Genomic DNA, 18,815 nt, shown 5'->3' on the forward strand with positions numbered 1-18,815 from the left:
GAGAGAGGTACTGGGGTTGTACTACAGTAAAGTTGATAAATTCCAGTAACATTCCCAAAATTCCCAGAAGTCCTGGTAGGAATATTCCTGGAATCAGGAGGGAATATGCAGGAAAACCAGTAATCCCCCAACCAGAATTTCAGTAAAACCTGGTAATGGTGGGAAAGACATTTGCTGGAATTGTGCTGCCCTAGTTGGTACTGGTGATATTCTCCCACACAGAAACATTTTACAGTATTCAAACATTTCTCAAAAGTGAAAAACAACAAACAAGAGACAGAAACGTGAGACAGGTATAAATGATTGTTATAATAATTGTTTAAGATATGAACACATCCCACTGCACGGGCTATATGAACCACACACTACCTCTCACAAGGTAAGACAAAAACTAACTCTGCACGTCACCTCATCCACTCAGTGGTAGGTATTGGTGCTGCACGTCACCTCATCCACTCAGTGGTAGGTATTGGTGCTGCGCGTCACCTCATCCACTCAGTGGTAGGTATTGGTGCTGCACGGCACCTCATCCACTCAGTGGTAGGTATTGGTGCTGCACGTCACCTCATCCACTCAGTGGTAGGTATTGGTGCTGCGCGTCACCTCATCCACTCAGTGGTAGGTATTGGTGCTGCACGTCACCTCATCCACTCAGTGGTAGGTATTGGTGCTGCGCGTCACCTCATCCACTCAGTGGTAGGTATTGGTGCTGCACGTCACCTCATCCACTCAGTGGTAGGTATTGGTAATGCACATCACCTCATCCACTCACTGGTAGGTATTGGTAATGCACGTCACCTCATCCACTCACTGGTAGGTATTGGTAATGCACATGACCTCATCCACTCACTGGTAGGTATTGGTAATGCACGTCACCTCATCCACTCAGTGGTAGGTATTGGTGCTGCACGTCACCTCATCCACTCACTGGTAGGTATTGGTAACGCACATCACTTCATCCACTCACTGGTACAGTAGGTTAAGCTTTGTTTCTTGTCATTTTAAATATCACAACAGTGCTTTCTTTGAATAAAGGTTTGGATAGTCCAATTTTCAAAGGTCTCTATCGTTGTTATTGCAATTTAAGGGTAAACTAAGACACTAAAAAAGTAACATTTGGCTTCATTGACATGTACCCCATATAGACATTGTACTGAAACACAGCTGATTGATTGAAACAATAGGTGGTCGTCTATACCAGTGGTTCCCAAACTGTCGTCCCGTCCCGTCGTCCCCCCCCGCGGTCGGCAGCGAGGGTTCGGCCCCCTCAATTTAAAAAAAATATATATATATATTTTTAAAGGAATTCAGTCCAGCTTTAAACTTAGTCGTGAAAGTTCTAATAGTAGAATGTACAAGGTGACATTTCTAAACTGGGTATTACATCATCAGTTCCTCTTGTCATGTTAGTCATTGTACACATTAGAGAGATATTTATAACTAGTCAGGAATGGCCAGATGAATCAGCCCATGTCACTCTTTTTATTCCCTTTTTTTAGCCCATAGATATTGTTGTAGTTTTTGAGCCACTCAAATATCACATGAATACACATTAGACATGATAAAATGTATAGAATTGCAAGAAAATGGGCATTAAACGGCAACATTTTCCTTGCACCCCCATGACAAAATGTGTAGAATTGCAGGAAATAAGCTTTAAACCTGCTAAATTCTCTCCACCAACAAGCGGGGTTTCAACAGTTTGTGTCATGAACAGTGCTGGTGACCATAGAAATAAACATGGCGCTGGGGGGGACGGTGGCGTGGGACGGGACGGGATGGGGGGGTACGGGATGTTACCCAACGCTGGAAGGGGGGCTCCGAGTAAAAACGTTTGGGAACCCCTGATCTATACCAACAACAGAACACAAGGACAATTTATTATTATTGCAAATCAAAGACGTGAAAGTCGATGCCAAACCATTGTTGACAACCCCTAAACCCCCGAATAGGTCAGCTGAGGTATTTCAGATTAGACACACACACACACACCCACACACACACACCTTGCCATCTTGCTATAGACAGATCTATAAGTTCAGGCCCCGGCTCTGCATATACATACAATATGACCATTATGTACAGTGAGGGAAAAAAGTATTTGATCCCCTGCTGATTTTGTACGTTTGCCCACTGACAAAGAAATGATCAGTCTATCATTTTAATGGTAGGTTTCCCCCACTGTAGAGATGAAGAAACTGTACCAGTTATGTGAGTTAGTTGATATGCTATCACTTACTGTTCACACTGTTTATTCCATAGGACTCTGAATGGATGGCTTCTAACCGTTACTGTTCACACTGTTTATTCCATAGGACTCTGAATGGATGGGTTCTAACCGTTACTGTTCACACTGTTTATTCCATAGGACTCTGAATGGATGGGTTCTAACCGTTACTGTTCACACTGTTTATTCCATAGGACTCTGAATGGATGGGTTGTGTTTGGGTGACAAGACACCAGGCCCCATGTTCATTAAGCCTCCCAGAGTAGGAGTGCTGTTCTAGGATCAACTTTGTTAAGACTATAATGAATGGACTGGGGGGGGACCTGATCCTAGATGAGTACTCTTCCTCTGGGACGCTTTATGAATACAGGGCCCTGAATCTCAACAGTATGTCTTTAAACCCAAAACTATAGGACAACATAACGCCATGGCAGGGACAGACAAATAACCACTGTGGAAGTACAACATAGTATTAATGAATATATGGTGTGCTTTTACATATGAATTTTAAAAAAACTACATATTTGTTATCACTGTCATCACGTGCTGTGACTTCTGATGACTCGTGATTAACCAGAAACTAGAAATATCCCCTTCACATTTAAAACGTTTGTTTAACTACGTGTTACAGTTTGTCAGTAATATGCAGCCCAGTGGACCAACCATGAAGGGTGTGACATGCCCGTAGTCTCATAAATGTGGTAATCTTGAAGGATGTTGCTATATCTAAGATCTATCAACCCGTTTAAAACCAACAGCCCTTCAATGTCATGATTGATTGAAACAATCGTGACAATACTATAGGTCATTTTCCCCTTGATATGATGTAGAACCAGGAACACCTCGACCAACCGACCCTTCACTTTCAGTCCCTCCCCCACCCCCAATGTCCGTGCACTTAAAGTAACTTACCAAAGTGACAAACGGTGTCCATAAGAAAAAAAGCGCAAAATATTGCTTCATGGCATTTTGTGAAAATTATATCAAAAATATTTTCTATATAACACTTTTATAGCCTTGGCTTGTAAATTCCCCATCATCACATTCTCTATACACAAAAACACACAAACTGACTTTTTTCCTTTTTTTTTTTTTTTTACACAATATACTAATCTTATTTTTGTTCCTCATTTTTGCTATCTACTGTACATTGGTATCTAATGTGCAAATTAATAATTTAAGTTGTGTAAAACTCTCAAATGAATACAAAATCATATTTGTACATTTAAATGGTGAGAGTCCATGAACCAGACACATAAAAAAGGATCCCAAACGTCATTATATTCAGGAGTGTTTGAAGAGCGTTCTCTCTATATATATTTAACATCTTTGGCCAGGAGATTTCATGTTATTTTGTCGTTGTAATGAACGTTAAGACATTCAAATGTGGACAACCTAATGGTAGCAACACCACAGAGCACCTGTAAAATAACAATCAAGATAATCAACTGCTGATGAAAACACATTCAGTTTATCTAAGACCTGTAGAATGTAGAGGAAAACATCAACCAATTCGATTTTGTTGTTGTTTCGTTTAAACCCTGTAATCAATGTGAGTGCATAGTGAAAACTTAACTTACAAAGTACATTTTCACCACACAAAACGGATATTTTCCTTAGTGTGGGTTTGTTTGCATTTGACTGAATATCCTGCCTATTGTTGTCTATTGTCTTTCAGCTGCACCAGAGGATTTGAACTCTCTACTGAAGCCAACATGAGTGCATAGACAACAGAAAGGGTTCACAGTGAGTTGCCATTAGGACAATTATTGATTTTTAAAAAAACGTTGAAGTAACTAACGTATTGCTTTGAGAAGTTTGTTTTGAAAGTTGGTTGAAGGTTTTAAGATCAAGTCCAGTTTTAGTTTGATGTTAGATTTAAGTTTACGTTTTGAACCACTGCACAACAAAATGTAAATGCTATTTTATGTGTACTGTATGTGCCTGAAATTATATCTTAGTTTGCCATTCAAGTTGAGGGCAAAAAACACAGACATTTCCCCATAAACTAACTAAAAGTTGAAGTTGAACCAAATTATTTAAAAAACGAACAAAGTTATAAATTCCTGCTGGCCAAAGATGTTAAGTGGACAGAGATCTACCCTGCTTGTCATCAAGTAGTTGTGTCCTTTACAGTAGCCTACTGTACTGTACACTGAGACAGAAGAAGTGACAGGAATCAAAGGTTTTAAACAGAGCAGGCGATCACCTGGCTCTGAGCATGTCTGTCTGTCTGTCTGTCTTGATGTCCCAACGTCCACAGACAGTCTATTGAGTAGACCTGTTCTATCTCCTTCTCTATGGACACAGTTCTGTTGTCTTCTGTTGTGTTGCGTTGTCAGCAGCAGGGTTTGCAGTACCTGTAGTGTGATAGATAGTACACCAGGCTAAAGTAGCAGCACCTCTGGCTGGCGCGGTGCCAGGGGCTATCCAGGCCTACTGAGGGCCTTGGCCTCTCTCTCCCTGTGTTTCAGGTCCTCCTTGAAACAGTAGGAACAGTAGTTATCTGTCTCTGGTCGCCCGTAGAAGGAGCACTTCTCCCTCTTGCACCTCCTCTGCTGCAGGCAGTACACCAGGCAACCCCCCCCAGCGCTACCGATCTGACCTTTGACCTTGTCGGACCCTGACCCCGTCCTGGTGATGCTACTGCTCCCCCAGGTCTGAGGCGAGTCGGCGTCGGCGAACTCCAGACAGTCCTGTATGTGGCTTGCGTTGAAGCCGTTGGTATAGGTGTGGGACTTGTGCTCCCCAGGCATGTTGTAGGGCTCCGTGGTGCCTGGGACCCCCGGGTGGGCGTGGTTGACCCCGGTGCCCAAACAGACCCCAGACAGGCGGGCTGGAGAGTAGCTCTGGGAGGACAGAGAGCGGTTCTGCTGGGGGTAAGTGGCACAGGTCTTCAGGGTGCCCACCAGAGGAGGCTTGTAGCTGGGCTGGGAGTCGTCCGGCTGGAAGCTGGGGGCCTGGAGGGCCTGGAGGTTGACGTCTCTCAGGTGGATGATACTGGATCTCTGGATGGGAGGGGTATGGCTGTAGTGGGCTGACAATGGGACTGTAGTTGGGACGGGGCCGGGGACAGGGGGGACGGACCCCGGTCTCCTGGTTGCACCGTTGCTGGGGGAGGAGTGGGGCGAGGGGCTGTGGCGGCCCTGCATCTTCAGGGCGATCTGTGGGGGGATGTGAGGGGTATGGCTTTGGTGGTGTCTGGCTGGGGAAGAGATGAAGTCCTGGGGAAGGGGAGTAGGAGGAGGCGGGCAGGAGGGAGGCGGAGGAGGGGTGCGGGTGTCTCGCTCCCTCTCCCTCTCTCTCTCCCTTTCTCTCTCTCTCTCCCTCTCCTTTTCTCTCTCTCTTTCCTTCTCCCTCTCTCTCTCCCGGTGAGGGGCGCTCTCCTGCTCTGGTTTCTTCAGGGCGTTGGAGGACCCGTTGGTCGTAGTAGTCGTGGTTGTAGAGTTTGCTGCAGGTTTCTTCTCTCCTTCCTTCCTCCTAGTCTCCTGCTCGGCAGAGAAGCGCTCCTGAGCGGAGGTCAGGTAGAAGGAGATCATCTCCTCGTGGAACTGGTGGCGGTGGGAGGTGAGGAGAAGGCCAGCGAAGATGAACTTCCTCTCGCCCTGCATGGCGGCTCTCAGTATGTTGAGGCTCAGCTTGACGTCTGTGCTGTACTTCCAGTGCTCCGACAGGGCCTTATCCCCCACCAGCCTGGCCAGGAGACCCCCCCCTGTCCCTGTCCCGTTCCCCCGGGAGGAGAGGGCATGCCTGGGGGACGCTCGGTGGGAGACGGGCTGGTGGTCTTGTCCGAGCAGAATGACGTACTCGCAGACTGGCCTTCCTTCTCTCCTCCTCCTCCATCCTTCCGTGCTTTCCCCTCCTTTTTCTCCTTCTTCTTTTCGACATTATTCTCTGTCCCTCCTCCGTTGCCGCCCCCCCCTCCTCCGTTGCCCCCCACTCCTCCGTTGTTCCGGCCGTTGCCTCCAGAGTTGGAGCGGTTGATCTTTCCGTGGACCAGCCCTCCCAGACCTCCCATGTTCTTCTTCAGCTTGATACCCAGAGTTTTGCTGAAGCTGCCTAGCTTGTTGGCCACAGAGTCCGTCCTGGTCTTGTCCTTGTCTTTACGCTGTTGCTGCCTCTCTGTCTTCTCCTTGGGATCCTTGTCCTTGTCCTTCGTGGAGACCTTGCCGTTGTTGACGTTGGAGTTGCTGCAGACGGAGTCACGGTCGGAGTCCATGGAGTCGGCTAGAGACTGGACGTCATCGCCGCCATGGGACGCCGTGGGAGACTCTGGCTGGGCCAGGGGAGCCTGGAGAGAGAGAGGGAGGGAGGGGTGAGAAGGGATGGAGAGGAAGCGCAATCAGTAAATTATGTTGATCTGTCTAATCTACTCAATTTCAAGACTTTGATAGTAAATTGTAGTTTGCTTTATTCTTTGTATATAGACAGTAAGGTGCTGGGGAGCTGGCAGTACAACACGGATGCAGAACAACCTATCAAATCCATGTACAACAATTATTTGCTGGCATTAGCCAATCAATGTGGAAGAGAAAGAGGAGAGGTACCCTGGTTTCAGATGGTATCCTGATCCATGTTACGTTCATGTAGTTGTGCAGCAGGTTCAGTTTGGCTTCCAGAGACAGAATTAAACTGAAGGAGAGAAAGGTTACGAACATTAGATATCAACAGTAAATCTGGATTATAAATGCTACACTTTTGAAGAAATATAAACTCAGCAAAAAAAAAAGGAACGTCCTTTTTTCAGGACCCTGTCTTTCAAAGATAATTCGTAAAAATCCAAATAACTTCAAAGATCTTCATTGTAAAGGGTTTAAACACTGTTTCCCATGCTTGTTCAATGAACCATAAACAATTAATGAACATGCACCTGTGGAATGGTCGTTAAGACACTAACAGCTTACAGAAGGTAGGCAATTAAGGTCACAGTTATGAAAACTTAGGACACTAAAGAGGCCTTTCTACTGACTCTGAAAAACACCAAAAGTAAGATGCCCAGGGTCCCTGCTCATCAGCGTGAACGTGCCTTAGGCATGCTGCAAAGAGGCATGAGGACTGCAGATGTGGCCAGGGAAATAAATTGCAATGTCCGTACTGTGAGACGCCTAAGACAGCACTACAGGGAGACAGGATGGACAGCTGATCGTCCTCGCAGTGGCAGACCACATGTAACAACACCTGCACAGGATCGGTACATCCGAACATCACACCTGCGGGACAGGTACAGGATGGCAACAACAACTGCCCAAGTTACACCAGGGACGCACAATCCCTCCATCAGTGCTAAGACTGTCCGCAATAGGCTGAGAGAGGCTGGACTGAGGGCTTGTAGGCCTGTTGTAAGGCAGGTCTTCACCAGACATCACCGGCAACAACGTCGCCTATGGGCACAAACCCACCGTCGCTGGACCAGACAGGACTGGCAAAAAGTGCTCTTCACTGACGAGTCGCGGTTTTGTCTCACCAGGGGTGATGGTCGGATTTGCATTTATCGTCGAAGGAATGAGCGTTATACCGAGGCCTGTACTCTGGAATGGGATCGATTTGGAGGTGGAGGGTCCGTCATGGTCTGGGGCGGTGTGTCACAGCATCATCGGACTGAGCTTGATGTCATTGCAGGCGATCTCAACGCTGTGTGTTACAGGAAAGACATCCTCCTCCCTCATGTGGTACCCTTCCTGCAGGCTCATCCTGACATGACCCTCCAGCATGACAATGCCACCAGCCATACTGCTCGTTCTGTGCGTGATTTCCTGCAAGACAGGAATGTCAGTGTTCTGCCATGGCCAGCGAAGACCCCAGATCTCAATCCCATTGAGCACGTCTGGGACCTGTTGGATCGGTGGGTGAGGGCTAGGGCCATTCCCCCCAGAAATGTCCGGGAACTTGCAGGTGCCTTGGTGGCAGAGTGGGGTAACATCTCACAGAAAGAACTGGCAAATCTGGTGCAGTCCATGCTGGAGATGAGAGGAGATGCAGTACTTAATGCAGCATTTCTGTTAGTCACATGTCTGTGGAACTTGTTCAGTTTATGTCTCAGTTGTTGAACCTTGTTATGTTCATACAAATATTTACACATGTTAAGTTTGCTGAAAATAAACTCAGTTGACAGTGAGAGGACTTTTTTTTTTTGCTGAGTTTATTTAGCCATGAATTAAGATTGAACACTACTAACCTCACACTACAGTGATACATGTTAAAGTTTTATAGATAATAAACTATGGATAGTTCATCTCTAATAAAATAAGGCCCTTTATGTTTAGTGCTGGGAAAAATGTTTAGTTGAGAACACGAATCCCAACATTCATTCTTGTATTCAAGAAGAATTATATTTTTCAATGTTCCCTGCAGCACAGTTAGCTGACTTGATTGACCAGGGCCCTATAACCCACAGCACAGTTAGCTGACTTGATTGACCAGGGCCCTATAACCCTGCAGCACAGTTAGCTGACTTGATTGACCAGGGCCCTATAATCCTACAGCACAGTTAGCTGACTTGATTGACCAGGGCCCTATAACCTTCTGATTGGCCAGGGCCCTAAAACATCCTGTTTTGTCTGATTGACCAGGGCCCTAAAATGCCCTGTTTTGTCTGATCGACCAGGGCCCTATAACTTCCTGTTATGTCTGATTGACCAGGGCCCTAAAATGTTCTATTTTGTCTTGCAGTGGAATACACTGGAAGCTTACATGACAAAGTAAATGGACAGAGTTATTTATATATTGTCAAATGAGCAGCTGCCAGAGAACCCAGCTGCTCCAAGGGAGAAGGACCTTAAAAGACCTCAGTTACAAAACGGGGCAAGGCTCCATTGCATCATTGTAGTGCCTTTAAAACCTGTTAGGGCTAGGGGGCAGTATTGACACGGCTGGATAAAAAACATACCCGATTTAATCTGGTTACCACTCCTACCCAGTAACTAGAATATGCATATACTTATTACATATGGATAGAAAACACCCTAAATTTTCTAAAACTGTTTGAATGGTGTCTGTGAGTATAACAGAACTCAAATGGCAGGTCAAAACCTGAGAGATTCCTTTACAGGAAGTGGCCTGTCTGACCATTTCTTGAACTTCTTTTCCATCTCTATCATTTACTAAGGATCTCTGCTCTAACGTGACACTTCCCACGTCGTCCATAGGCGCTCAGAGCCCGGGAAAAAACAGAATGTCATCATTCCAGCCCCAGGCTGAAACACATTATCGCCTTTCTCAAGTGGCCGATCAAGGGACACTGGCCTTATGCGCGTGACCCCGGACCGCCCCCGCCTTTGGGATTTTTTCCTCTGTTTGCCGAAAAGGAGATTCCCTGTCGGAATATTATCGCTTTTCTACGAGAAAAGTGTCGTAAAAATTGATTTTAAACACCGGTTGACATGCTTCGAAGTACGGTAATGGAATATTTAGAATTTTATTGTCACGAATTGCGCCATGCGCGCGACACTTCTTTACTATTTCGGATAGTGTCTGGAACGCACGAACAAAACGTCGCTATTCGGATATAACGATGGATTATTTTGGACCAAACCAACATTTGTTATTGAAGTAGCAGTCCTGGGTGTGCATTCTGACGAAGACAACAAAAGGTAATCAAACTTTTATAATAGTAAATATGATTATGGTGAGTGCTAAACTTGCCGGGTGTCTAAATAGCGAGCCCGTGATGCCTGGGCTATGTACTTAGAATATTGCAAAATGTGCTTTCACCAAAAAGCTATTTTAAAATCGGACATATCGAGTGCATAGAGGAGGTCTGTATCTATAATTCTTAAAATAATTGTTATGCTTTTTGTGAACGTTTATCGTGAGTAATTTAGTAAAATGTTAGCGAATTCCCCGGAAGTTTGCGGGGGTATGCTAGTTCTGAACGTCACATGCTAATGTAAAAAGCTGGTTTTTGATATAAATATGAACTTGATTGAACAAAACATGCATGTATTGTATAACATAATGTCCTAGGGTTGTCATCTGATGAAGATCATCAAAGGTGAGTGCTGCATTTAGCTGTCTTCTGGGTTTTGGTGACATTATATGCTGGCTTGAAAAATGGGTGTCTGATTATTTCTGGCTTGGTACTCTGCTGACATAATCTAATGTTTTGCTTTCGTTGTAAAGCCTTTTTGAAATCGGACAGTGTGGTTAGATTAACGAGAGTCTTGTCTTTAAATGGCTGTAAAATAGTCATATGTTTGAGAAATTGAAGTAATAGGATTTTTAAGGTTTTGAAAATCGCGCCACAGGCTGGCAGTGGCTGTTACGTAGGTGGGACGCAAGCGTCCCACCTAGCCCATAGAGGTTAACTCCACTAGAAACTTATTTTCAAAATCTTAAGACTGTCTTTTAGATAGAAAAGTAAATACCAAAAAAGACAGAGGCTCAAACTTCACAAACACCTTCAGAGGGTCTAACTTCACAATCATCTTCAGAGGGTCTAACTTCACAAACACCTTCAGAGGGTCTAACTTCACAATCATCTTCAGAGGGTCTAACTTCACAAACACCTTCAGAGTCTGTAACTTCACAAACACCTTCAGAGGGTCTAACCTCACAAACACCTTCAGAGTCTGTAACTTCACAAACACCTTCAGAGGGTCTAACTTCACAATCACCTTCAGAGTCTGTAACTTCACAATCACCTTCAGAGGGTCTAACTTCACAAACACCTTCAGAGGGTCTAACTTCACAATCACCTTCAGAGTCTGTAACTTCACAATCACCTTCAGAGGGTCTAACTTCACAATCACCTTCAGAGGGTCTAACTTCACAAACACCTTCAGAGTCTCTAACTTCACAAACACCTTCAGAGGGTCTAACTTCACAATCACCTTCAGAGTCTGTAACTTCACAATCACCTTCAGAGGGTCTAACTTCACAAACACCTTCAGAGGGTCTAACTTCACAATCACCTTCAGAGGGTCTAACTTCACAAACACCTTCAGAGTCTCTAACTTCAAAAACACCTTCAGAGGGTCTAACTTCACAATCACCTTCAGAGTCTGTAACTTCACAATCACCTTCAGAGGGTCTAACTTCACAATCACATTCAGAGGGTCTAACCTCATGAACACCTTCAGAGGGTCTAACCTCACAAACACCTTCAGAGGGTCTAACTTCACAAACACCTTCAAAGTCTGTAACTTCACAAACACTTTCAGAGTCTCTAACTTGACAATCACCTTCAGAGGGTCTAATTTCACAATCACCTTCAGAGGGTCTAACTTCACAATCACCTTCAGAGTCTCTAACTTCACAATCACTTCAGAGGGTCTAACTTCACAAACACCTTCAGAGGGTCTAACCTCACAAACACCTTCGGAGTCTCTAACTTCACAAACACCTTCAGAGGGTCTAACTTCACAATCACCTTCAGAGTCTATAACTTTACAATCACATTCAGAGGGTCTGACTTCACAAACACCTTCAGAGGGTTTAACTTCACAAACACCTTCAGAGTCTGTAAATTCACAATCACCTTCAGAGGGTCTAACCTCACAAACACCTTCAGAGACTGTAACTTCACAAACACCTTCAGAGGGTCTAACCTCACAAACACCTTCAGAGTCTGTAACTTCACAATCACCTTCAGAGGGTCTAACTTCACAATCACCTTCGGAAGGTCTAACTTCACAATCACCGTCGGAGGGTCTAACCTCACAAACACCTTCGGAGTCTCTAACTTCACAAACACCTTCAGAGTCTGTAACTTCACAAACACCTTCAGAGGGTCTAACCTCACAATCACCTTCAGAGGGTCTAACTTCACAAACACCTTCAGAGGGTCTAACTTCACAAACACCTTCAGAGGGTCTAACTTCACAAACACCTTCAGAGTCTATAACTTCACAAACACCTTCAGAGTCTGTAACTTCAAAATCACCTTCAGAGGGTCTAACCTCACAAACACCTTCAGAGGGTCTAACCTCACAAACACCTTCAGAGGGTCTAACCTCACAAACACCTTCAGAGGGTCTAACCTCACAAACACCTTCAGAGGGTCTAACCTCACAAACACCTTCAGAGGGTCTAACCTCACAAACACCTTCAGAGGGTCTAACCTCACAAACACCTTCAGAGGGTCTAACCTCACAAACACCTTCAGAGGGTCTAACCTCACAATCACCTTCAGAGGGTCTAACTTCACAAACACCTTCAGAGGGTCTAACTTCACAATCACCTTCAGAGTCTATAACTTCACAAACACCTTCAGAGTCTGTAACTTCACAATCACCTTCAGAGGGTCTATCCTCACAAACACCTTCAGAGGGTCTAACTTCACAATCACCTTCAGAGCGTCTAACCTCACAAACACCTTCAGAGGGTCTAACCTCACAAACCCCTTCAGAGGGTCTAACCTCACAAACCCCTTCAGAGGGTCTAACATCACAAACACCTTCAGAGGGTCTAACCTCACAAACACCTTCAGAGTCTATAACTTCACAAACACCTTCAGAGTCTGTAACTTCACAATCACCTTCAGAGGGTCTAACCTCACAAACACCTTCAGAGGGTCAAACTTCACAAACACCTTCAATCTTGGACTTTGTGTGACTTCACATATGTACACAATTAATGGGGAGTTTTCTTCTCTAAGGAACCCAAATTCCCAGTGGGAAATCATTCAATGTAAGTCTCACAAATTAGTGGTTTTTAACATCACCAAATCACACAAGTCTCAGAAATGATCTCATCAACCAAGCATCCTGTCTCTTTCTCTCATTCTAACAGACAGACAGTGTTCCATGACAGACAGACAGACAGTGTTCCATGACAGGCAGACAGTGTTCCATGACAGACAGACAGACAGACAGACAGACAGACAGACAGACAGACAGACAGACAGACAGACAGACAGACAGACAGACAGACAGACAGACAGACACTGCTCCATGCCAGACAGACAGACAGACAGACAGACAGACAGACAGACAGACAGACAGACAGACAGACAGACAGACAGACAGACAGACAGACAGACAGACAGACAGACAGACAGTGCTCAGTGAGGTTATGCCATTCAGATCAGAGTTGAGATCCTCTGTGTAAAGCAGCGTTATAGAAGATAATGATGTATGAAGCCTAGAGATAATGACTCTATGATTAGAAGGGGGATCTCCTCTCCTACTTTCTGTCTACGTTTTTCCTCTTCTCATTTCTTCTCTGTATTTACTGTCCTCCCACAGAGAGGAAGCAAGGCTTTAACTGTCCCCTCCACCCCTACTGTCCTCCCACAGAGAGGAAGCAAGGCTTTAACTGTCCCCTCCACCCCTACTGTCCTCCCACAGAGAGGAAGCAAGGCTTTAACTGTCCCCTCCACCCTTACTATCTCCGCCCCCTTACTATCCCCTCCCCCTCACTATCCCCTCCCCCTCTCCCCCTTACTATCCCCTCCCCCTCACTATCCCCTCCCCCCCTTACTATCCCCTCCCCCTTTCCCCCTCCCTATCCCCCCCTCTCCCCCTCACTATCCCCTCCCCCTCTCCCCCCTTACTATCCCCTCCCCCTCACTATCCCCTCCCGCTTTACTATCCCCTCCCCCTCACTATCCCCTCCCCCTCTCCCCCTTACTATCCCCTCCCCTCACTATCCCCTCCCGCTTTACTATCCCCTTCCCCTCACTATCCCCTCCCCCCTCCACCCCTACTACCTCTCCACCCCTACTACCCCTCCACCCCTATTACCCCCTCCATCCATTCTATCCCCTCCACCCATTCTATCTCCTCCACCCCCTCCACCCCTATTACCCCTCCAACCCTACTACCCCCCACCCCTATTACCCCCCACCCCTATCACCCCCCCACTACCCCTCCACCCCTACTACCCCCTCCACCCCTACAACCCCTCCACCCATTCTATCCCCTCCAACCCTACAACCCTTCCACCCATTCTACCCCCTCCACCTCTACTACCCCCTCCACCCCTACTATCTCATTCACCCCCTCCACCCCTATTACCCCTCCACCCCTACTACCCCTCCACCCCTATTACCGCCTCCGCCCCTATTACCCCCACCACCACCACCACCACCTGTTTGTCGTTGGTTGTAACTAACTTACTTGGCTAGCTTGATGTTGTCGTTGTCGTCCCGGCCCCACTCCCAGTCCTTCCCAGGGTCCGTAGCGAAGTGGAGAGATAGCAGCTTGTGTTCTGAGTCAGTCAGCGGGATCACAGCTGGAAAACACAGATCACACATCATTATGGTCAGATCAGATCACACATCATTATGGTCAGATCAGATCACACATCATTATGGTCAGATCAGATCACACATCATTATGGTCAGATCAGATCACACATCATTATGGTCAGATCAGATCACACATCAATATGGTCAGATCAGATCACACATCAATATGGTTAGATCAGATCACACATCATTATGGTCAGATCAGATCACACATCACTATGGTCAGATCAGATCGCACATCACTATGGTCAGATCAGATCACACATCATTATGGTCAGATCAGATAAGCAGGGGTACAAACACACAGCCAGGTAACCACACAGCCAGGTAACCACACACCACAGAGCCAGGTAACCACAACAGCCAGGTAACCACACAGAACATACAGGTAACCACACAGCACAGACAGGTAACCACACACCACACAGCTAGGTAACCACAACAGCCAGGTAACCACACACCACACAGCCAGATAACCACAACAGCCAGATAACCACAACAGCCAGGTAACCACACAGCCAGGTAACCACACAGCCAGGTAAACATACAGCCAGGAAACCACACAGCCAGGTAACCACACAGCCAGGTAACCACACAGCCAGGTAACCACACAGCCAGGTAACCACACAGCCAGGTAACCACAACAGCCAGGTAACCGTACAGCCAGGTAACCACACAGCCAGATAACCACAACAGTCAGGTAACCACACAGCCAGGTAACCACACAGCCAGGTAACCACACAGCCAGGTGTTTTAATGAGCTCTGTTGCCCACTGCCTAAAACACTTAGCCTTCTATTGGTATCAACTTCCTCTTGACACTTTTGATGCCAAGATGGCCTTTTTTTTCTCTTTTCTTCTTCAGCCAACATGTAAAACAACGGATGTTGCTGAGAAGCACCTATGCTGACATTACAGGGGGTGTGTTGTGTGGGTGGATATTCACACACCATAATAACACTGTCTGGAGAGATATAGATGAGTCTCTGTCACGAGGGTCTGGTTCCTTTCTTTCTTTGTTAGTGAGGGGGATCAGCTTTAATAGTGCAGATAGATTGTGGCTTCCACCAATGTAATTGTCTGCATCACTTCTAATCCACCACATATTTTCTGCAAATATATATATATATATATATACACACACACACACACACACACACACACACACACACACACACACACACACACACACACACACACATATAAATACATACAGATCAACATACATACATATAAATACACATACATACATACATATTTTTGTATGTGTATTTATACATCTAAACACAGCAAAAAAAGAAACGTCCTGTCATGGTTGTGTAGGTTGAAGAAGCGGACCAAAGCACAGCGTGTGTCTCGTTCCACATTTTGTATTGAACTGTGAAACTATGCAATACACACAAATAAACTAAAGAACAAAAACAACAACCCGTGACGCAGAGGTGAAACATACACTAACTCAAAGACAATCTCCCACCAACCCAGGTGGGAAAAACACCTACTTAAGTATGATCTACAATTAGAGACAACGATGACCAGCTGCCTCTAATTGGAGATCATCCCAAACAAAAAACCAACATAGAAATACAAAACTAGAACCTAACAACATAGAAAATCTAAACTAGAAAAAAACCCTGTCACGCCCTGGCCTACTCTACCATAGAAAATAACAGCTTTCTATGGTCAGGACGTGACAGTACCTCCCCCCAAAGGTGCGGACTACGAACGCACCTAAAAGAACAACAACAACAACAAAAAAGTAAAGAAAGGGAGGGTAGGGTGGGTTACTAATGTCTATGGTGGCTCTGGTGCAGTACGCAGAACCTTCTCATCCCGCGGATCCTTCAGCAGATCCCTCCGCTTTTGTGTCACCGGACCCTGGATCGTCACCGAAGGACCAGGACCCTTGATCATCACCGGAGTTTCTGGACTGCAGACTGCCGCTGGAGGTTCTGGGCTGCAGACTGCCGCTGGAGACTCTGGACTGCAGACCGCCGCTGGAGGTTCTGGACTGCAGACTGCCGCTGGAGACTCTGGACTGCAGACCGCCGCTGGAGACTCTGGACTGCAGACCGCCGCTGGAGACTCTGGACTGCAGACCGCCGCTGGAGACTCTGGACTGCAGACCACCGCTGGAGACTGGACTGCAGACCGCCGCTGGAGAATCTGGACTGCAGACCGCCGCTGGAGAATCTGGACTGCGGACCACCGCCGGAGACTCTGGACTGCGGACCGCCGCCGGAGACTCTGGACTGCGGGCCGTCTCAGTAGGTTCCGGGCTGTGGGCCGTCTCAGGAGGTTCCGGGCTGTGGGCCGTCTCAGGAGGTTCCGGGCTGTGGGCCGTCTCAGGAGGTTCCGGGCTGTGGGCCGTCTCAGGAGGTTCCGGGCTGTAGGCCGTCTCAGGAGGTTCCGGGCTGTAGGCCGTCTCAGGAGGTTCCGGGCTGTAGGCCGTCTCAGGAGGTTCCGGGCTGTAGGTCGGCTCAGGAGGTTCCGGACTGTAATATGTCCCTTTTTCAGGACCTGTCTTTCAAAGACAATTCGTAAAAATCCAAATAACTTGACAGATCTTCATTGTAAAGGGTTTAAACACTGTTTCCCATGCTTGTTCAATGAACCATAAACAATTAATGAACATGCACCTGTGGATCGGGCCGTTAAGACACTAACAGCTTACAGACGGTAGGCAATTAAAGCCACAGTTATGAAAACTTAGGACACTAAAGAGGCCTTTCTACTGACTCTGAAAAACACCAAAAGATAGATGCCCAGGGTCCCTGCTCATCAGCGTGAATGTGCCTTAGGCATGCTGCAAGGAGGCATGAGGACTGCAGATGTGGCTAGGGCAATAAATTGCAATGTCCGTACTGTGAGACGCCTAAGACAGTGCTACAGGGAGACAGGACGGACAGCTGATCGTCCTCGCAGTGGCAGACCACATGTAACAACACCTGCACAGGATCAGTACATCCGAACATCACACCTGCAAGACAGGTACAGGATGGCAACAACAACTGCCGAGTTACACCAGGAAAGCACAATCCCTCCATCAGTGCTCAGACTGTCTGCAATAGGCTGAGAGAGGCTGGAATGAAGGCTTGTAGGCCTGTTGTAAGGCAGACATTACCGGCAACAACGTCGCCTATGGGCACAAACCCACCGTCGCTGGACCAGACAGGACTGGCAAAAAGTGCTCTTCACTGAAGAGTCGCGGTTTTGTCTCACCAGAGGAGATGGTCGGATTCGCGTTTATCGTCAAAGGAATGAGCGTTACACCGAGGCCTGTATTCTGGAGTGGGATCGATTTGGAGGTGGAGGGTCCGTTATGGTTTGGGGCGATGTGTCACAGCATTATCGGACTGAGCTTGTTGTCATTGCAGGCAATCTCAATGCTGTGCATTACAGGGACGACATCCTCCTCCCTCATGTGTTACCCTTCCTGCAGGCTCATCCTGACATGACCCTCCAGCATGACAATGCCACCAGCAATACAGCTCGTTCTGTGCATGATTTCCTTCAAGACAGGAATGTCAGTGTTCTGCCATGACCTGTTGGATTGGAGGGTGAGGGCTAGGGCTATTCCCCCTCGAAATGTCTAGGAACTTGCAGGTGCCTTGGTGGAAGAGTGGGGTAACATCTCACAGCAAGAACTGGCATATCTGGTGCAGTCCATGAGGAGGAGATGCACTGCAGTACTTAATGCAGCTGGTGGCCACACCAGATACTGACTGTTACTTATGATTGTGACCCCCCCTTTGTTCAGGGACACATTATTCCATACACATTTTAAGTTTGCTGAAAATAAACGCAGTTGACAGTGAGAGGACGTTTCTTTTTTTGCTGAGTTTACATACACATATAAATACATACATATGCACATTCATACATACACACATATAAGTACACATACATACATATTTTTGTATATATATTTCCTTTATTCCCCTCCAACCCTACCACCCCTCCCCTAACTGGAATAAACTAATGAACAACAACTCCTAGGCCTGTATTTCCAGCTTATTCAAACAATATACATTTTATGGACAAGGTCTATTTTACAATAGTTCTGTGTTTGTTTTTACTCCTGTCCTTCCTCTACCCTCAACCTCTCCCATCTATTACTGATGTCCTTCTTCTACCCTCAACCTCTCCCATTGATTACTGATGTCCTTCCTCTAACCTCAACCTCTCCCATCTATTACTGATGTCCTTCCTCTACCCTCAACCATCGATTACTGATGTCCTTCCTCTACCCTCAACCATCTATTACTGATGTCCTTCCTCTACCCTCAACCATCTATTTGTCCATCCGGATTGATTTCTATTTGCCATATCTTTCAAACTGTGCTCTTTCACAAAAGTTCTGTACCCATATACGTTTTACGGACACAGTATGTTTTACATG

The 18,815-nt window shown here is 46.4% G+C and overlaps 2 protein-coding genes across 2 annotated transcripts in view; both read right to left on the reverse strand.

Moving 5' to 3' along the window:
- Positions 1-1,249: 1,249 nt before the first annotated feature.
- Positions 1,250-5,838, reverse strand: LOC123725168 (OTU domain-containing protein 7A-like). Its single transcript, XM_045689749.1, has one exon. It carries the CDS (start codon positions 5,836-5,838, stop codon positions 4,654-4,656), a length of 1,185 nt encoding a protein of 394 aa, XP_045545705.1. The 3' UTR covers positions 1,250-4,653.
- Positions 5,839-5,861: 23 nt separating this feature from the next.
- The window catches only part of LOC106592346 (OTU domain-containing protein 7A), a 171,496-nt gene continuing 158,542 nt past the window's right edge, over positions 5,862-18,815 (reverse strand). Inside the window, exons 11-13 of the mRNA XM_045689748.1 lie at positions 14,284-14,398; positions 6,775-6,859; positions 5,862-6,518 (exon numbers count right to left, since the gene is read on the reverse strand). Coding sequence (XP_045545704.1) covers positions 5,862-6,518; positions 6,775-6,859; positions 14,284-14,398 — 857 coding nt within the window. The remainder of the gene's footprint in view (positions 6,519-6,774; positions 6,860-14,283; positions 14,399-18,815) is intronic.

This window comes from Salmo salar, chromosome ssa11 (assembly GCF_905237065.1).
Source record: "Salmo salar chromosome ssa11, Ssal_v3.1, whole genome shotgun sequence".
Classification (NCBI taxonomy): Eukaryota; Metazoa; Chordata; class Actinopteri; order Salmoniformes; family Salmonidae; genus Salmo; species Salmo salar.

Excerpts from the sequence above, each read along its gene's own strand:
- LOC123725168 (XM_045689749.1), bottom strand. The coding sequence starts at position 5,838 with ATGCAGGGCGAGAGGAAGTTCATCTTCGCTGGCCTTCTCCTCACCTCC.